The 20767-nt window shown below is 36.3% G+C and overlaps 1 protein-coding gene across 3 annotated transcripts in view; it reads left to right on the top strand.

The window, feature by feature from the left end:
* Positions 1-20700, top strand: part of HBS1L (HBS1 like translational GTPase) — a 58552-nt gene extending 37852 nt beyond the window's left edge. For all 3 annotated transcript variants that reach the window (XM_057364410.1, XM_057364412.1, XM_057364413.1), the window contains 13 exons: positions 3666-3922; positions 4386-4551; positions 5571-5688; positions 8287-8433; positions 9048-9122; positions 9876-9993; positions 10176-10244; positions 13470-13574; positions 15558-15648; positions 17211-17319; positions 17929-18029; positions 18862-19006; positions 20040-20700. In XM_057364410.1, the coding sequence (XP_057220393.1) occupies positions 3666-3922; positions 4386-4551; positions 5571-5688; positions 8287-8433; positions 9048-9122; positions 9876-9993; positions 10176-10244; positions 13470-13574; positions 15558-15648; positions 17211-17319; positions 17929-18029; positions 18862-19006; positions 20040-20051 (1513 nt within the window). In that variant the 3' untranslated portion in view covers positions 20052-20700. The remainder of the gene's footprint in view (positions 1-3665; positions 3923-4385; positions 4552-5570; positions 5689-8286; positions 8434-9047; positions 9123-9875; positions 9994-10175; positions 10245-13469; positions 13575-15557; positions 15649-17210; positions 17320-17928; positions 18030-18861; positions 19007-20039) is intronic.
* Positions 20701-20767: the final 67 nt, after the last annotated feature.

Raw genomic sequence — 20767 nt, 5'->3', positions numbered from 1 at the left:
CTAAGTGCACATGCAAGGTTCATAATAGTTCTGTACTTTCAAAGAAGTTGAGTTACATAATCAGTCAGTGGCTCCATGTTACCAGCTAGCAGTGACGTGGCAGATGGGCACAGATGCTCACAAACTGAGACTGCTTTTGGTAGTTCCATCAATTTCTCAAACAATGATGCAAGCAATTGCTTTGGAAGTGGTCTTCCTCCAATATAAATTTTTCTTCATATGGTAGGTAGGTTKTCATAGCTGAGTCCAAGCTGAAACTTTGCTACCAAAGATACTTTCTAGTACAGTTCACTTGGTTATATACTCAACTGCCTGCACTAGTGATACACTAGGTACCCTTCTAACAGAAATTTTCAATTCAATAATTTTAAAAAAACTTGTGGGAATAGGCTAACTGAAGAGCATTTCCAATATCATTAATTTTGTTTATAGGCTGTCAGAAGTTAAGTCCTTAGCACTTTCTGAGCCACTATCAAGCTTTCTATAAGCTACTCATCTGGTTGTCATGAAACATAACTAACTGCCAGTGTTGTACTATTGCATTTCTCGTCATGTACTTCTATGAGACTGAATTTCATCTGCCCATTTCTTGTTTGGGTACCTAGCAATAAACTTGCTCTTCCTTTCCCTGACACAGGTAAACAAAAAGCTGAATTGTGTTAGTAGAGATACTCTTTAAGTAGATCATATGCTCTGTCCATTCTGGTATTTCTTGTCTGAAATGGCAAGTCTAGGTTTATCATGGCACAAGTTGTTTTCATTTTTCCAAAACACAGTAATATMTGAAACTTTTAAAACTCTAGCAGTGCACTGACTGTTCAAATACTGCACCCTTGGAAAAGCAGCAAGGCCTAATGATGGCTGGAGTAATGTTTCATGAATTTCATTTGCATCTAGCCCTTTTTCTTTGCACCACCCAAAATAAAAGCTATTTAGCAGCCTTAAGCAGTGGTGGTTGCAATAAAAGCCACTTAGAAATGAAAGTGTACATGTCTCTGGCAGCAACCATGGTTCTTTCAGATACTGTAATTTGTTTGAATTCTACCACAAATCCATCCTATTTTGGGGAATCCTTGCTGGCATACATTTTGGCCTGTAGGAAGAGCTTRACATCTGGGATTAGAGAAAGAATCATCATCTAGCTTAATGAAATAAAATTTAGAAGCTTACAAATAACTTCTCTTTGAAAATACATTGCTGTCTGTTAATGGGCTGATGTGACAATGCTTGAATATATTTTGGTAAGCTAYAGAAAAACATGAGAGTTACGCTTTTGAGTCACATTACTTTCAGCTTCATCTAAATAATTGCCTTTTAAATTTTTTTTCCACTTTTGAAAATTTGGTTTGGGAAGAAATGCAGACACTGACAAGGAGAGAAAACTATTGCCAACTGTAAGGCTACCTTGATATGACTTCTTATACAAATACTTTCCTCCAGAACTTCAAATATTAGACTTTCAAGGAAGAAAACTTGATACCAATGTAAAATACCATATTTGCATTACAGTGTGACCTTTGCATGTTGGCACAAGTCCTGGTTCTTCAATGTGAGCATGCTAGATATTATATTCATAGCTACATGTAAAGCAATAATGATCAACTGGTTTTTTGTTTAGTAAACCAAGTGTTATGAAAATTACATAGTTTGTCAAGATGCAATATTCCCTGTAACATTGGAGCTATACTTGGTGATTCAGAACAGTTTGCCTTGTAGTGTAAATTCTAGAATATCAAGATTGTGTGACTCAAGGCAGTGTTCGATAAAAATTTGACCTTCTCCTTCAAGTGGTTTAGAATATTTGGGTAGAGTAACTTCTCTTTAGAAAAGACTTTAATACAAAAGTATAAATAGACTTTATAAATCTATATTTTATTTAGTATATAATAGGTTTTATACAGAATTGTCTATCCATTATGCAGAAGCACAGATACCTACTGGTATACCCCTGCAACCAGCAGGGCTGGCATAAAGCATGTTGTTTGCTTAGCTAATTTGGGAAGCATGCCTGTGTATCCAGCCTTGGGGCAAGGCCCTGACCTTGGTTTGTGGAGCTGTAGCCAAAAGAATGAATATTGGCATTTCTGCTTTGGTCTCACAATCAAGAGAAAAACTCTACTGAGCCTTATGAAAAGGTGTCAAAACCAATCAGTTTGCTGCAGTATTGATAACACAGGTGGGTTCTAAAGCTGTGGGGAAGAAGGGAGAGCCATAAAATGTCCCATGGTACTTAGTGCTGTAATGAGAAGCTGAATTTGCATTCAATCTGAACATTTATAGTGTATAATTKTTTAGATCATAACTCGTCAACAACTTTGTTCAGTAGACTAACATGTTTAGATTGTACTGTTACATGGGATCTATGTAATGGAAAGGGACTAATGCCATGCAAATACWCCTACACAGACAGAAAGTGAGAAGAAGTGTCAAATAAAAGTAGAGATGTCACAATGCGGGATTCTAAAGTACCAAAACAGATAGCTTTGTCTGTAGAAGTTGAAAAGGTTAAAACTGGGGAGTTAATTGTGGCATGTAAACAGAAAGTGGAGAGAGAACATTTCACTGTGGATGTGGAAATGCTTGACTGTGCATAAACCCGTACCAGGGAAAGCAGTCTACAGCATGATGGTACTGAACTTGAAAGGATTTCCAGGGGAAGAAGCTTCTACCCCTTGGATAAAGTTTTAAATACAGTAATTTGTAGAGATTTTAATTTCTGTAATAAYTAGTAGTTTGTATATTGACATTTGCTGTGATATAATGTTGGCACACCTGTAATAACTGCTTCTGTTTCTGTCTTGTTGCTTATATTAATGCCTCACCAAGCAGCTCTGTCAGGCAGTAGGAAAACTTTTGCTGTCTTGAAAATGTTACTTAGTGTTTGTTTTTGGTGATCACCTTTTCCAGGATAGGTGAAGAATAACATTTTATATTCTCAGAAAGCTTGTATAGATCAAGAAAATAAGTTCATTTACAAAAYTGAGTTAAAAAAAGGTATAGGAAAAAAAAAACCAATATATTTATGATTGTTTACTGTTATGATGAGTGGGAGAACAGGGCGTTAGTAAAAGGGAGTGAGAATCCAAATCTCTCTAGTCCTAGGTGTCTTGTTTTATGCATGAAACAAATTTTCTCAATATTGACAAATCTTAACTCATCTGTTACAATTCTATATAAGCATTGCACTTTCAATTACAGCTTACAYATACTTAATATCAACTCTTTATGTTATAATGGTGTTCTCACAATGGAACATTACTATGTTCAGCTGCCGTAGTTGTATGCAGAAACTGTTTCAGGATCTGTGTTTCGAAGTTGTCTCGGGCTTTTAGTTTAGAGGAAGTCTGCTTTCTGTGGTTGTTCYRCAAAATTGTCCTTTCCCTTCCTGTTAAAGGAAGAGTCTATGGAAAGCTTGTTGATCTGTTTCATGTATTTTATAAGATTGCTTCTTATATTACTTCTGTAAACAGTTTCAGACATCTTTTCAGACAAGAAGTTCGCAGCTGKTATCTGTGCAGTTTGTATCCAGCTGCTTATCAGTTACCCACCTTAATGGGCTTTTCACATACTCTTTGGGGCTTGCACAAAAGTGAAAACTATTTGTCTCCTTTATTTCTATGCCTCCTTTGTCATTTGCATTCTTTGTGTTKTCTTTTATTCTTTAGTGCGGTTGCTGATGAAAATGGCCATACTAACACACCTCAGAAAGGACTGTTACTTGAAGATACAAACGTAGGTTCTGGGGTACTTGAGACTGTCTCAAAATCTACTCTTTCACCTCAAGTAGTACAGGTTTCAGAAGAGCAGAATATGGTGCCTACTCCAGCAAAAAAGTCAAGCAAGGCAAAACCACAAATAGATGTGAAAGCAGAGCTGGAGAAGAGACAAGGAGGAAAGCAACTGCTGAATCTGGTTGTAATAGGTAATATTGTTACATTACATTTTTTACAAAGTTTAAAAAGTATGTTGATTGAATCTGGAAGTGATACAGAAACAAAAGTGTCCTCTGTCCAGGGAAGGAAAATCTCATACTGTTTTCAGTTGCAACTGCTTTCTTTGGAGGGAATGCATTCAGATGTCTTTGACTTGGTCACTAAGGTTGATTAGCTTCCCTTTGAGTGTGCAATAGAACATGTTCGGTTCGATTTGGTTTGATTGTTGCAGTGTTTTTTTAGTATGAATTTGGAGGTGTTCTAGGGCAGCCAAGTTAACTCGCTGTTACAATAAACTGTCTCCCTGTGTCTGTGTCTCACAAGATTATGAAGTTCTATGGATTGCAGAAGCATTATTAGTGCATGTGATGGTCATATGTTTTAGTATATTTCTTTTGCTATACCTAAATCRCATAAATTAATAAAATTGATATAATTTATTTTCCTCCACAGGGCATGTTGATGCAGGCAAAAGTACTTTAATGGGACATTTGCTCTATCTTTTGGGAAATGTGAACAAAAGAACTATGCACAAATATGAACAGGAGTCTAAAAAGGCTGGTAAAGCTTCATTTGCCTATGCATGGGTCTTGGATGAAACTGGTGAAGAAAGAGAAAGGTAAAAATACATTTTAATGTTRGTTACCTTTTTTCTCTGAAAGAACAGCATTGGTTGGAAAATATTAGTCTGATAAACTAATCATTGAAATGTCTGTTCATCACATGTGACTTACATTACTTTTAAAATAAAATCTACAAATTAATTAAATTAACAATTAGATTTGTATGCTTTATAAAATGCCTTTATTAACTTGTAATAAGAAATTTAAAATTACATTTTTGTGTTGAAGAAGTGAGTTTTCTGAATTGGTGTTTCTGATTGATTCTATTTTCTCTTSGCTCTGAGTTTTATGTTTAAAGAAAAATTTTCTGGAGTCATCTGTAAATGTTTGGAATTTTAGGGGCTTATTTTGTTGCTGGGATTTTTTGGTGATTGGAAGTAGCATACAAAAAGTATCTGCTACTACAAGGTGTTTTGTCCCTCGAAAGTTTCTGTCTGTCCTAATTATCTGTAAGGGGAGATGCAGCTGACTAACCCACATACAGACGTGTATAGAAGGYGTCTGCACTTGATCAGATGAATCCTAACCTGTGTGTCATGCAGAACATGTGGTGTAGCAAGATGTGGAACTGAGAACAAGGGTGTTGCTATCCTTGGTTTTCAGGCGTCCTGCATGTGGATCTTCACAAATGTGTAACTCTATCTCTATAGTCCCATAATACTTATTTTTTTAAACTTGGCTATGTTTCTCTTACTCTGATACTTTTTTCTGAAGAACTAAATATCAAAAGTTTAATTAGTAATGATTTAAGTATACAGTTCCATTTTCATGTTCTTGCTGTGCGAGTTAGTACTGGTTATTCTGGGTGTTTTTCTTCACAACTGGAGTTACTAAAAGGCATCTCTAGAGGTCTGCTCTTCCAACAAGCAGGTATCTCTGCTTTATGGTGCAGGCTAAATCAGTGAAAGATATGAAATGTATAATTTCATGGCTATGCTTTTAATAGCTTACTTTATATCTCTGTGAAGTTTTCAAAGCAGTTTTAATGGTGCATTGCATGTGTGCTTTGTTTAAGGGGAGTGACAATGGATGTGGGAATGACCAAATTTGAGACACCGACTAAAGTAATTACACTGATGGATGCTCCAGGCCACAAAGACTTCATTCCAAATATGATTACAGGGGCTGCACAGGTAGAAATGGTCTAAAATGCTTTTTCCAATATCAGTATTATCTGTAACTTCTTCTTAAATTATTTTTTTCTTTTAAAATCTAGGATGAAATGGAATCATTAATGGTGTTAACATATCTTTGAGTTTTCTAAACTTCAAAAAGTGTGTTTGTTAGACATTAAAGGTACTTGCTTTTTTTGATGCTAACATTTGGGAGGATGGTTTTATTATGGAAGTAATTTAATAAGTTGCAGACTGATAAAATCACAGTTGAGCTTTGAAAGTTATTCACATTTGGTATATGGCTACTCAGTGAGTAGTTCTGTGGATGTTGGTCTTGTCAGTGACAGCTTTAAGTGATTTTGAGCTTAAAGAAAAAAGGTTTCTAGTTCAAGCAAAACACATTCTTCTGTTTAACAGTTTATTTTGTATGGGATGAGAAAATATAGATAACAAAGTTTATACAGAATGCATCTATCTTGTCAAGAGGATATTTGCAGAGACTTGCGTGCCCCTTGTTTTAGGAACAGTAGGTGAAGTCAAAAATATTGGACACTACCCACTGAATTCAGTGTGGCACTTACCAGTCTCATATAGATTAGTTATGTGTGGAAATAATACATCAGASGTAGGGGGAAAATAGCATGGTTACATGATATAAAATGAGTATATTTTTTTTTCAATTGAAGACACCCTTCTTTAAATATTAAAATTGATTTGTCAGAGAAGAGATTGAATCAAATTTTTTTCCCAAAGCTAAGCCATGTGTAGATTTTTCCCTTGTGTTTTTCATAACAGTCTAAAATATGGGTTATGTCTTTGGATCTTTGTTGAGTACTTGGATGAGTGCTGTTAATATGATCTCACAGATAGAGAACTATGCTGTAGGGAGACTCATTTGTCGTCCCAAGTTCTGCTTTAGCTCTGAAGCAGAGCCTGGGTGAGAATTCAGACCTTATGACCCACTGGTTAGGCGCTGAATAGTCAGATGTTTGCAAATTAGATGGAGTGCTTAAATAGTCACCTATACAGTGGAAWATGTGTTGTAGCAATTTTATGAGTTTTAAAATTAGAAGTGGATCTTTACTTTCAGAGCAGTGGAAAGTGTTGACTCATTTTGTCTGCTATTATCTTTACAATTGTTATTTAAATAGTTTTTTCTRTTTGGGGAGAAGTAATACAGGCAGAAGTTCTGGGAGAAGAGTATCAGATCCACCAGCAATTTTATCAGTTCAGCATAAGATGGGGCTGACCAAATAAAGCCTGGTATCTCTGTGTTCCCTCAGCTCTCAGAATGGTGAGGAGCTGGTCTAATCTGAAGCCTGTYAAGGAATCACTAAAACTTTGCAACTTTCTGTTGCCTATTTGAGTAGGCATAGTGCTGAAGCAATGGCTGGAAATGGTTTAGTGCCTTTTTATTGTGGGGAATGTGTTAGGAGGTGAATCCCCAGCTGCTGTTATTCAGAATGCAAATCAGCCTTATCAAGGCCAGGATCTGGCCTTTGATACACATTCAGTAAGGTCTGAGGTACTGTTTTTATAATTAATAATTTTGAAAATGCAGGTTGTCCTTTTTTTGAAGGAGAAGTTGACTGTAATTCACTTCTGAGGCTGGTAGCTCTGGGGAAATGCATCAGCTATCCTTTTCCCGTTCTCACACTCCTGCTGTCCCTGAATGAGCTGTGGGGWTTTCATGCCAAGGACAAGGCGAGGGGAGTTCAGGGGCAAAACTCTGTTCCTTTTCCTGGCATTCTGAAGCATAAGCATTTAAGAAAAGGGAGAAAGTACCACTTTTATTCACTCTTTCCATTATGCCCATCTCCTCAGTCCTAAGAAATKACATCTGCCTGTTGACACCAGTACCTTTGTTGCTCATGTCTGTTGCAGTCACTTGGTACCTGATGGTAATCCAACTGGCCATTACTTACCAAAGCAGGAAAAGTACAAGAAATATTAGCAGCATTTAAGGCTAACAGTAAGAKAGATCTGTGTTTTTTCCTGGTGCTTACAGACTGACTTCTGTGCAGTGCTGTAGACAATTTGCTCTTAATGTTGTGGCAGAGAGTTTGTCTAGGTGATAAATTAGGCTGCTTTCTCTTTGCCACCTTGTCATTTTGGCATGCTCCGTTGCGTTGAGTGGACTGTGAAGCATTCACATCCAGCATATGGTCAGGAGGTTGTCCCAGTTTTATAGTGTGGTGATTTGTTTGTAATTTTTGCAGCTTCTCGYTATAAAGATGTCCAGACTAAAGCAGGGACAACTGGGCATTGTTCTCATACATTGTGTTCTAAAGCTTCTGAGCACCAGGCTGCTTTTGTTTAGATCTGTGCAGCGTCCACACTGGGYAGATAGAAGGGAAGGGGTTTCCAAAACCAACAGCTGGCTTGTGTTTAATCAGRAGGTGCTGGTTTATGACATGAGATGACATAATGCCATAATATCTCACCAAAGTGGGCAGGTGCWGCCGAGCAGTTCCAATTATGTTTGGAGCACATCAGGATTCCTCTTGTGTAAAGTACATTTTGTGTGAGATGTTGCTGATTGAGGTATTTACTCAGATTACTTTCACCTCTTAACCACTTTTGATTCTTTTGTATTGTTTTTCTTTTTTAATGTAGGCTGATGTGGCAATTTTGGTTGTGGATGCCAGCAGAGGAGAGTTTGAGGCAGGATTTGARACGGGTGGACAAACTCGAGAACATGGATTATTAGTGCGCTCTCTTGGAGTGACACAGCTGGCTGTTGCAGTCAATAAAATGGACCAGGTACACGTTTAAATTCTTGATTTAAGTGAAGGGCTTCTGTCTAGGTTTGTGRACACTAAGTTTAAGGATCAATATTGTGAAGCTAAAAGTATTGTTTCTTTGCTTTTCAGCTCTGTCCCTTATGTTTAGTCTTTACAGTGCTATTCTTTTTATTTATAGGTGTATTTTCACAGTACAAAGAAGGTTAGTTTTGGTGCTTAAATGAGCAGGGGTCTCTTCTGTACTTGTGCAAATCTCAACAGCATGTTAATGGTCACTCAGGTCAAGACCACAATAGTTTTGTTTAAATGTRTAAGGTGTGTTAAAGATTACTGTTTATATTTTAAGTTATTACTGTGTTGAATATATCTTGCTGAATCTGAATTCTGTGTAACCTTTAAAAAGAAATTGATGTTGAAATTTAAAGGGCTTGCAGTTCTAGTGGTGTGCTGTCTGTGATCAGTAATTGCTAGTGTGTGTTCTTATATATTCGAGTATGAATGCCCCTGGAAATCTCATGTTTATAAATACCCATCTGTTTCTACTACAGAATTGATGACATGCAGCTGTATGTTCAAGTCATGGTTAAAAATCTACCATTTTATTATTATATCATAATCTGTGCTTTATTTTAGGTCAATTGGCAACAGGAAAGATTTCTCGAAATTACAAGTAAGCTCGGCCAATTTCTTAAGCAAGCTGGCTTTAAGGTAAAGTGTTTTTGAGGCCTTGGTTGCCTTGTTCAAGCATTTGGGTGTGATGAGTGTTCCTAAAGTCAGATTATTTYGTCACTTTCCTGTTACCACTATGCRCATGTAAYAGAGCCAATTCCTTTCTTACTGGTRTGGTGACATTGARCCCTGGGTAAGGGTAGTCAGTTCTTTATTACTCCTTGTGTCATCATCTTTGTTGAATCTTTGGGGTACTCAGATCATTTGTAGTTTCTTGGGATTGTTGTCTGCAAGTCAGAAGAGATCAAGAATGGTCTATCTTAACGTTACAGAGTACATGAATGACAGTAGAGAGTTTTTTACTGGAGCAAATGTCAGTGTGGATTGTGAGCTCATTGGAGCCCTCCAGTCACATTTTCTCACTTCCAATTACTATTCATTTGGACTGRCTGTGGTCTTCCTGGAATCTCTGTACATAAAGCAGGAAGTCAACCCTAAGTTTTGCCTGYCAGACACTGAGGAGTTTGTTACCTGAACTCAGTTTCTATTTGTTAATGTTGCTATTGTCACATTTAAATATCTCCAACTCTTTGTTGGAGCATTGTGATTAGGCAAGAGGTAACCAGAAAGGAAATGGATCCACTGAGTAACCTGCCTTCTCSAGAGGAAATACGAATGTGACAACCATTCCTTTAAAGATTAGATGTGTAATATGAAAGAAATGCACCTCCTGCTTCTGCTAGGAGATCATGTTRTTAATGTATGCTTAACATCTGTTGTTTTCTTTATTAGGAATCAGATGTGGCATATATCCCAACAAGTGGCCTTGGTGGGGAAAATCTAGTCACAAGGAGTCAGTCAAGTGACCTCACACAATGGTACAAAGGAAAGTGTTTGCTAGAGCAAATTGGTAAGTGCAGTTTTCCTAATTTAAAAAGTAATACATCTTAGTCTTGTGCATGTTACAACTTTTATTTTGGGGAAAATGTGAGACAAGGTCATTGGAATGCAACATAATTAATTTTTCTGAGAAGTTGCTGAGGTAGTTACTAAATACAGAAATTCTAAAAGATCKTATCAATTTATTTGCAGATTCTTTCAAGCCACCACAGAGATCAGTGGATAAACCATTTAGACTGTGTGTTGCTGATGTTTTTAAAGGTTGGTTGTTTTTGTAGTATTAATACCATCATTTCACCGATATTTAACACAARTGTTGAAAAATGCTGTCAAAATAAGGCTTTAGGTTGGTACTTTATGTGTATCAGTAGTCTTGGATCAGAATAGTAARTTTTTAAGTACTATTTTGTGCTGAGTTTTAAATAGTACTGCTGAAGGCAAAACACACTGGAATAGAAATTGAGGAAGATAATCTGCATGACCAGTTATTTGTCTATGTAATGAGTTCATGGTTCTGTGGGACAGAATGTGGGACTTTACCAAACTGGTTCCGCTGGACTAAATGAATGTTTCTCATACCTTTTATGAATGTGGCTTTGGGCTCTTTTACCTTCCAGTCCTAGATTTTAAACAAGTTTGTTTTGTTCCTTTTATGTTCATTGTTGTAGTTGTAAATAATGATACATTCTGTAATTTTTGTGTAGAAATTTGGGCACGTGGGGTGGAGGAAAATGGTGRTAGCGGTGTGACTTTTACAACCAGCCTAGGATTTAAGGCAGTGAGCTATTCCCTAGCATTAATAGAGATAGGAACAGCAAGAACTATTGCCAGTTCTTAATTTGATTGTCTCGAGAAAATGGACTGCCTTGAGCTTCTAAGATTTTCATGGTAAACTTGATTTTTTCCCCCCTTAAGTCATTTACAATTGCAGGTAGTTTAGAAGAAATAAAGTTTCAAGACCCATCCCATTTGAAACATTCTGTAGGTCCCTTGAGAAATGTTGCAGACTAAATGACAGCATTTAGTTTGACAGCATGATTTGAAATGTTGTAAATATTTGCAATCAAATATGATTATTGAAGTTTATATTTTAAGAATTTTTGCTTTATATTTATGGTGTTTATAGAGGAAGTACAAAAAAAACCAGATCAAAATACTGATTGTAAGTGGAATTACCAGGTTTGTGCAATTTTCATGAGGGCCTTTGAGAAAACACTGGATACTGTGCATGCCCTTAGTTAGCTGATTTAACTGAGGCTGTAATGTTAAGTATTGCTTGCATGGGAATTTACCCTGGTATAATACCACTGTTTTTTTCATCTATGCCCTCACTGTRTTTGATTTTTCTTTTTTAATTTTGTGAACTGTGGGAAAGTGTGTTAGGATTATTGATTGAGATCTTTCAAAGCACTATCACAGTTTTTCAACTGCAATAATAATTTTTGTGTTGAGCAAAGTTTCACAAAAGGAACRATTTTGACTAAATCTGTTTTACTAAAGTATGCAAAAAAATAATGACTTTGGAAGGGACTCAATTTACATACACAGGATTTATCACTAAATGCGGCCTTTTAGGTGTTTTTTAGGCTATTTTTTCTTACCTTATGATCTCAAAACTTAATTAACTTTGATGCCACCAGAGGAAGCAGTTGCAGATACAAGTACATGAAGCAACAGTTGTTCTCAGCTCTGTTCCAGTGCCTGTGCATGCTCAGGAAGAGCTGTCCATAAAAGTGTGTAAAAAGTGAGAGTGCTGACTCTTACATAGTCTGGAAAACCCCTTTCTCGATTCAGGCTGCCCACATATATGATTCACCTGCCTCAGCAGATTTCAGCTGTGGTTCTCCACAGCCCTCCTAATATTCATTCTCTCCAGCAAACAGTCTCCTGATTTAAGAAGTCCCCGTAAATCCCTTTGCTGCTGCATCAGTCTCCACTTACCATATTTATATATAATTCTGTCTAGGGTATGACTGACCTGACCCTAAAAAAGCACTGTCCACCAATCAAATCCTGAGGACAAAAAGAACAGCTCCTGGCAGAACCCAAGTAGCATGATGCACATTTTGTGGGTGATTTTTTATGCCCTGATTCTGTCCCCCACTGTCCATTTTCTACTTGCACTGATTTCAGGGGGAGCTGAATGAACCTGATACTTTTCAGGAAGCAATCAGCATAGGAATGGATGAAGCTTCAAAGATCACATTTGTTTAGCAAGCCAGACTGGTGATGATGTGAACAAAACATAAATGGTTCTCAATTATGTGTAGGAGTGGTTGAGAACCTGGAATCAGTTCATGTTTCTGGTTGCCACAAGTGCTTGCCAAGCCAGCTTCAGGTTCTTTTGTGTACCATATTGATGTGATATCTGTACTGTGACTTGGGGATTCTTTTTCTGTCTTCTTTGCCAGTTTTCTGTTTGACATTTGATATAATCTGTTTATTGACTGTGTTCATCTCATTTGCTGGAATGAATAGAGAAAAATTAGCATKCAGGCATAGTGGTAGTATTTTTCTAGCTGGAAAGATGGAAGCATTCATTACATGAAAGCATGCCTCAGTATCTATGATGAATGCAAAGAGCAAGTTGGTAGTGAGTGACTTCAAGATTTTATATCAACTTGTTCTTTTGAATTCAGCTTTGAATTGAGACACAAAATACTAGGATGCTTGCTTATATCACTGAATTCTCATATTCAGCAAAAGGTTATTTGGTGCTTGTATGGATACTAAAAATGTAATTGTGGAATCAGTTCAGGGAGTTATTTTTAAAYACCCACAAACACATGCTAAGAAGATGAGGTATTTGTTAAGGTGTATGTGCATAAATGTTCATGTGTAGCATATCTATGGAAGGTAACTCGTGTATCATTCAAATGATGAACAGAATATTAGGACATTGAAGAAGAAAACTTTACAGACCTTTTATTCAGAAATACTTAAATCATCTCCAGATATAGTAGTTTCTCATATTAAATAGGACTGAATCAATCTTTTGATTGATTTCCAGGAGTAAAAGTAATATGCAGACACAGTGTGTAGGATTCTGACTCAGTTAAACAGTAAATGGCATAGGAGTTTTCACCTGTGTGCATGAGAATTATTGTAAGAGGTTTGTCATATGCCTTTTATATGTATTTATACTGAGAAAGTGCTGAATTAAATAAYATTACTAGAAATTAAGGGGCTTAGTTTAATACTGAAAAAAAACTAAAAAAAAAAATTCTTCATGTACTTACATTTGTTTAAAGAAGGATATTTCTTCCTTAGTTCTGAAAAATATAAGATCTAGAGGTTTTGAATTTAATGTTTCATTTTCATTATGATGCACAGCTGGCTAACTTGCAAGTACTGAAAACTCTGCTGAGAGGGGAATAAAATCTTCATTATATGAAAAACTTATCTATTCATTGCTGAAGTCTAACTTGTAATAGGAAATTGACTGTATTATGAAGTTTTTTTAAATTGTTGCTGTGTCTGTTACAGACCAAGGATCAGGATTTTGTGTGACTGGTAAAATAGAAGCAGGCTATATTCAAGCTGGAGAACGACTTCTGGCAATGCCTCCCAATGAAACTTGCACTGCAAAAGGTACAGTCTTCAGAAGCATGTTTACTTTCAGGTCAATACTGGGCTAGAAACAGTTACTGAAATGGTAACAGACTGTCAAACTGATACTAACTGTCAAACATAAATTGTGAAAGCTTAAACGAATTTCTTTAGATGTGACTGTGTCTGTATAAATATGTCTGTGAAGAATATGTGAGATCTTGTCTGCTTTTTTTTGAACCATATCAGATAATCCAAATGTTATAGCCTTGTGGCTTTTGACATTGCTTTATGAGGAGCCTGTAAAGGCATTTCAGTTCCAGCAATGTCTATAAAGATATTCAGTACAGGAATCATTAGTAATCAACTTTACTGTGAAGTGTTACTGCTGTTAGGAAGTGTGAAGATTTTGAACAACTTTTAGAAATTAATCTTACAAATTGATTGTGAAAAAACTTGCAAATTGAGTCATTGCTCCTATTTGATGTAAGATTTGTCACTGATCCTTTCATAGCATCAAACTTTCAGGATATAGTTGTCTTGAGTAATTAGAAAAGGGAAGAAAATTGGATTTAAATTTGAATCTATTTGGTTTCGGAAAAGAGGAATAGCTAGACATTAAATGCTTAGCTGTTTCCTGATTAAGCTTGCTGTCTTTGTACTGCAGAGTTGGTTTTGATTCATATGCAAATAGAAAAATAAAATTATGATTTTCCTTCATTGATCAGTGAATAAAGAATTGAATCCTTGAGATTTGAATAGGTTTTTGCAKCTAAGTATTTAGCCTGAATTCAGCAATATGCTGCTTTGGTTGTCTGTTCTGTTCCAAACTCARCTTGTTCAGGGCTAATTTGGGAAGCTCTTCAGTCTGTCAGCTTACAGAGTTCTGTGCACATTATTTGCATGCACAGGAATGATACAATAATGTGGATGAATATGGGTATCAGACCACTGTAGTCACTCCTCTGTTTGGGGAGTGGAGGAAGTATCGTGGAAAATGATGTATATTTTGTCTATCTCCAACAACATGGTTCTTCTTTTGTACTGCCTCTTCTATGACTGAAATGCAAATGAAGGTTGGGGGTATTAGTTCATTAAGCATGCATTATTTATATTTAATGTAAAGAAGCAATAATTTAATTTAGCATACAGTACTTACTAAAGGCAGAGTGCCACATTAGGATTCAAGTTTTTCATTTCAAGAGGCTAGATTTATTCATTCTGTGATAATGATAGATACATGAAATAATTATCAATGCTGCTTAAAAAATGGTATTTAACATGCTTATAATTGAATCATGCTTTCTGGCATGTTTTTGGTAAGTGGTTTTGGGAGCAAATCTGAAAGTCAAGAGGTACAATCTGCAGCAAATAGAATTAGATCCTATAAATATATTCAGTATTTCTAAAAACCAGTTTTTTCCCTTTCCTGCTGTCTACCAGAAACCTCAGAATGTTCAGAGCCAATTAGTCTTGTCCTCAACTACCAGCCAGGTTGTCTTTTAAAGAAATTAAAGTACATAAAAATTAAATTACTTTTAAAGGTGCTTTCTAATAGGCGCGATGTCGCAAACGAAAGGCTTCAGTTAYGCTTTTTTATGAAAGAGTCAGCAAACCCACTTAGGGTAAATGAAAGTTTACACAGTACCATTGAAGTATATGAAAGATGCGGTCTAGGGTGTCCGTGTGCCTCAAAGGATGGGTGGGGCAGATATGGAGATATTAGTACTGCAGCGTTTTCGGGATTGCGTCATCTGTGCTGGTGACAAGGCCAGGTCCCCTCCTCTGGCTTAAATAAGGCCATGTTATGGTGCAGGGTGCGGTGAGAGAGAATAGTGAATCCTCACCRAGGGGAAAAAAAGCTTCCTCAGTCTTCTCAGTTAAAAAGCTTTTACTCTCAACCCATTCATACTGAAAATTGATGAGTAATGGTTGATGAAGCACAAATGGCCCAAACAGGGCTGTTTGTTTGTAGCTCAGAACCTAGGTACTTCACTGTGAGGTTCTGTTCTTACTCATTTCCAGGAATCACACTGCACGATGAACCAGTTGACTGGGCTGCAGCAGGAGATCACGTTAGTCTCACTTTGACCGGCATGGATATCATCAAAATCAAGTGAGCAAAGCTGGGTTTCAGTCTAAGTAACGGTTTGTTTTTAATGAAAAGCTATATAACTATTACACTGGGCTATCAGTGGTTTACTTGAAGAATGATGTGGCTACCAGGATATTTAAAACCAGAATGATGCATATCACCTGGCTTGCATGTACAAACGTTGGAAACATCTGCCACATGTGCAACGGCAGCCTCAAGAATACTGTCAGTTTTCATCCTTTGCCCTAGTGCTGACACCAGTAACATTTAAAGACTTTTTCCTTTAGACTGGTCCTTGGACATTTTAATTGCTGAATAAATTAAACCCATGTTGCTAAATAAACCAGAAAATTTTTAAAGAACTTATCAAGTAATCAATCATTCTAACACACATCCAAACAACTGCCATTTTGTACTAATAGGTAAATCTGTACAAGTGGAATTGATGGTAACTGTTTATTCAACACATTTAGCTGCTTGTAAGATTTGCTTTCCTAAGTGTTTTGCTTGGGGGGTGGTCTGCTAGTGGGACACAGCAAATCTCTTTGTCTTTTCCAGTGAGTAGGTTTCTTGCGAAGCATTAGCCTCAAGCTTTTAGGCATCACTTGTTCAGGCCAGATAATTGGATCCATAGTTTATTCAGCTTTTTTTAAGTTCTGGTTGGATTTCAGACAGCAAACTTTCAAACTACTTTTTGAAACCTCCTTGCATTGATGGTTTTTCAAATTTATGCTCTTATTTAGAGGAAAAGGACAGGTATTCTATATTGCCATTTCATAGTGGGGTGGGATTTTCAGTGGTAAAAGGGTGAAGGAAAAGTCTTGTTCTGTTTGTTGAATGAAGTCTTGAGTCAATTCGTTACCTTGATGTCATTCATCTTTCGGAGATCTGTTAGATTTGTCAAGAAAAGTTATGAATTTTCAAGTCCTCTTGATATTGATAAAATTTGATGTAAATGTTTAATTGTGTTGTTTATTCTCTTCTATCATGTTTTCCTGTGTGGGTTTAATTTTCCTTTCATTTTAGATGGCTAAAACTAGCCCCTGTGATGAAGCTGTGCCTAGTCTACTTACCAACTTGTAACATGCACAGCTTTCTTGTAACTCTGTATAGAATCTTTTGGAAGTGAGTGCTGCTGAGAGCTCAGGTTTTGAGTCCTGATCATGATGTTCCCTTATCCAGAAAATATTTAAGCTACAGGCAGCAGTACTGCAATTTCGGGCACGCTGCAAGATTTTATGCTATCGACCCGAAACACCGAATCTCTGAATGAAAGTAATTCTTAAAAATATCTACACACAGGAAACAATGACATTTTCAGAAACTGATTAGCAATGGACGTAATTGTTCACTGAACTAGACAGAGCCCTTCATGCATACACACAAAATAAGGTAGACATTGTCTAGGAACTCATTTTGTTACAGGCTTTAATACCGTGTTCCTGGATATCCACACACCCACCCACCCCCTACCACCCCAGTTATATTAAAGTGATGTTGCTTTTCCTTTGCTTGTCTTAAGCACTGCAGTGGGAGAAGATGATTTGTATGTCAAGATTTTTTTTTTTTGTTCTCTTTTGTAGTGTGGGCTGTGTATTTTGTGATCCCAAGGAACCCATTAAAGTTTGCACTCGGTTCAGAGCTCGGGTTCTCATCTTCAATATTGAGATTCCAATCACTAAGGGATTTCCTGTAAGTCTCCATGAAAACTGTGTCCCTTGCAGGTTGCTCAGGGCTTTTCCTCTCCATGGTTGACCCCTGAATATGAGACATATTCTGAATCCAGAAGTGGTTCTGTCTCTCCAGAGAAAACAGATTCTTCTGTGATTTGAAGTGRATAGAAGGGWCTACTGTGGCTTTTTRTSYATATTCTTRCTRGCTTYTAATACATAGCTGAGCCAYTTCAGAGAATGTGAGTTTCAYCRCAGCTAGACTGTCCTGTAGAAGCTTACATATTGCAGAAGTACAATGATGCACTTAGGTGTAAGGTACTTTTTAAAAGTAAATAATATATGAGTTCATACGACAGAACTGCACTGAGGTGGCAAAAGCAAAACACTTAAGGAAGAAAAATACTTGGGATGACATAAMACAAGGCCTTTGTGTCATATTGGCAGTGATCACAAAGTTTAWGAACTGGGAACAGTTACTGGATATGAGGCAGACACTCCTGCAAGTTACATGGAATTACAAGCATTTGTTTAAAAAATGAGTCTTAAAACATGCAGATGTTTTCAAGCATTAATGCCTAAGATTGCTGATGATCATAGGTTGCTTAATAACTGCAAAAAATATTTTCAGGTGCTTTTACACTATCAAACAGTAAGTGAACCTGCTACTATTACAAGACTGTTGAGTGTCCTGCACAAAAGCACTGGTGAAGTGACAAAGAAAAAACCTAAGTAAGTGTTTTGAATAGTTAATAATTACTCAAGAAATGGATTGACTTTTAATACACAGTATATCAAACWGGTTCTACTATGAATCAATAGTATGTTTTATGGTTTTAGTTGGTTTCATGTTTGGATTTCAATGTGCTTTACAACTTGAAAAAMCTCCTGCCCACTTGATAAATGCAGAGCACCTGAGAAGTGCAATGACTAAGGTCACTTGCAGAATTGAGAATGAATCTTAGATCAACAGCCCTGCACTTATAGTTTTTTGTTTGTTTTTTTTAAACAGTATGTCTTTTTTTACTGTTACTCCTTGTATAATWCTGATGGATGTTTACTGTTTAAAATACATTTGACTAGACAGTGGATCAGGGTAAAAAATTTAGGGAGTCTTCCCGTAGAAGTAGCATTCCTCCAGTTATTTAAAGCTGCATTTTGCTAGATACATACAATGTTTTCAGAATAATCTTTTTCCATGAATTGTATGGCTGAAACTGTTGCAGACTTGTACAGAGCAGTGAAATGGATCTTTAGTTGTGGGGTTTGAAACAAGACTTTATTTCCACTTGACATGAAAAAACATGTGCTAATGAGATAATTAGGTTCAAAATAATTTGCTAAATGCTGTGGTRAGTGCTCTTCTCTAGAAGTTTTTGAAGAAAACTCAGATGCCTTATTAAAATTTATAGTCCGGGCAAATAAGTTTTCAGTCTCTTAGCTTGGGTTATACTTGAAATCAAACTTTGGGACTTTTAAGATTTTTTTTCCATGTTTTCAGTGTTGTTTTCTTCATTTATCCATGCATGTATTTCTAATAGCTTTTCTGCTTTTTTACCTGCAGGTTTTTGGCTAAAGGACAGAATGCCCTAATAGAACTACAAACTCAAAGACCTGTTGCTCTAGAGTTGTACAAAGATTTTAAAGAGTTGGGGAGATTTATGTTACGCTACAGTGGCTCCACTATTGCTGCAGGAGTTGTTACAGAGGTATGGCATTTTTTATAATAGGCTTTCTATACTGTAGAGGAATGATGTTATGGTTAACACCTATTTTATACCCTCTAATCTGAAAAGTGATTTTTTTTTTCTGTTGAAAAAGAGAGCAAGATGTGAGGAAAACTTGTCAYGGTTCTGTTTCATTTCTTAGGAGTAAAAATTGCTCTATTTAGAATTTCTCTTTTTCCTCTTTGAGTTAAAGACTAACCCTTCCTATTTTAACATTCATCAGTCTTATTGAAATCTGCCTGTACTGGAAGTAGTTTGTAAATAAGAAGTGTTAGCCATTWTTGCTGCATCTAGGTTGGGTCCAATATTTTTTCTATTAAAATGAAGGACAGATRTACCTTTGATTCTGAGTGATGCCTATAAACATTTTCTGACCCTGTGTGAGGGGAAACAAAGACAGGAGGGCTAAATGTAAGCATTTTGTCTTTACTAGAAGCAGAAAATACAAACGTCTCTCTATCAGGCCCTTGAAAAAAAAATCATGCTGTGATTTTTTTTTATGAGAATTTAAGTTGCAATTCTAGTCCTGAAGAAGTGCAATTTAGTCACATTAACCAAGTTCTGGTGCTGAGAACTTAGAGCTGAGTCATTGAATTTCAAAACTTGGAATCAGACTGGTTTCTCCATGTATGTGTAGGAATGATGGGCTAGGTCATTCAGAGGCCTTATGGGTCTGTAAAGCCCTTAACAATCCTTCTGGTCTTAAATAAGATCCAGAACTAGGATGGATTGCACCCATTTTTCATTAAAGTTAAGGTGAGTGGGTTTCTGTTTAGATCTGCAATGTTTAGATCTAGAACAATGTTTGTGGAATTGGGACTAATTAACCTCTTTGATTTGTTCTTTATGAATTGCTATTTTAGTACCTGTCATCTTGTTCCAGAGAATTTAAGCAGAAAAGGAGTGATTTTTTTTCCTCAGCTAACTATATAGTACTGAAAAACACTGTGATGGTTTAACACTTAGTACTTAATTTTTCACTACAGGGTTTTTTTCCATTTGCTTACATTTTTAGATTAAAGAATGACAGTGGTGGCAGAATTTCCATCATCCATGCAAAACTCAATCAGATATCCAAACTTCTGTTTAAGAATTCAATTATTTCAGTTGAAGGAACAAGTGCAATTAACTGGGGAGAAGATGGTGATGACAAAAATTAAATTGTGTGAGACATCTGGGGATCCCTTCATCAGTCTCTCCTGCTGCAGAACAAGATGCCAACTGACAAGGAACTGCAAGTGTTGCACTTCTTGATCTCAAGAATCTCATGTGTTTCTCCGTGTGGAATTTAGCCCTTAGAGAAGTTGATGGAAAAATACTAGGAAGTTGAATTAGAAAAAAAAGATGATGAATTATCATGAAACAAACTCCTTACTTCCAGACATAAATTGTTTACATATTTTCTTTGATTGCTTTTTTGCTGCACATGAATTCAGTAAAGTAATTTTATTGGTCTAATATATTTTTAGGTTTGAGTTGAATGCATATTCAGGGAAGAAAATAACTCTTTACCTTGTTTTCAAGAGAATGGCATGTAGTATTATCATGGGGTTGTTTTCCCTGTTCCAAAATTTATTTAAAAAAAAAGGTTTCTTTTGCTGTGTAGTGGAAGCTGTGCCAACTTTGGCTAGTTTTATTTTTTAAACAGTAAGAATAATAAAACAAATTTGTCTGAGCATTTTAGTCTCSCTCATCTTTTGTTATTTAAATACTCCTAAATTGTGTTAAATCATTCTTCAGTTA

The sequence above is a fragment of the Malurus melanocephalus genome, unplaced genomic scaffold, assembly GCF_030028575.1.
Source record: "Malurus melanocephalus ecotype Western Australia unplaced genomic scaffold, MMel_1.1 scaffold_38, whole genome shotgun sequence".
Lineage (NCBI taxonomy): Eukaryota > Metazoa > Chordata > Aves > Passeriformes > Maluridae > Malurus > Malurus melanocephalus.
The sequence above is the reverse complement of the archived record's forward strand: the minus strand, read 5'-3'. Positions and strand labels throughout refer to the sequence as shown.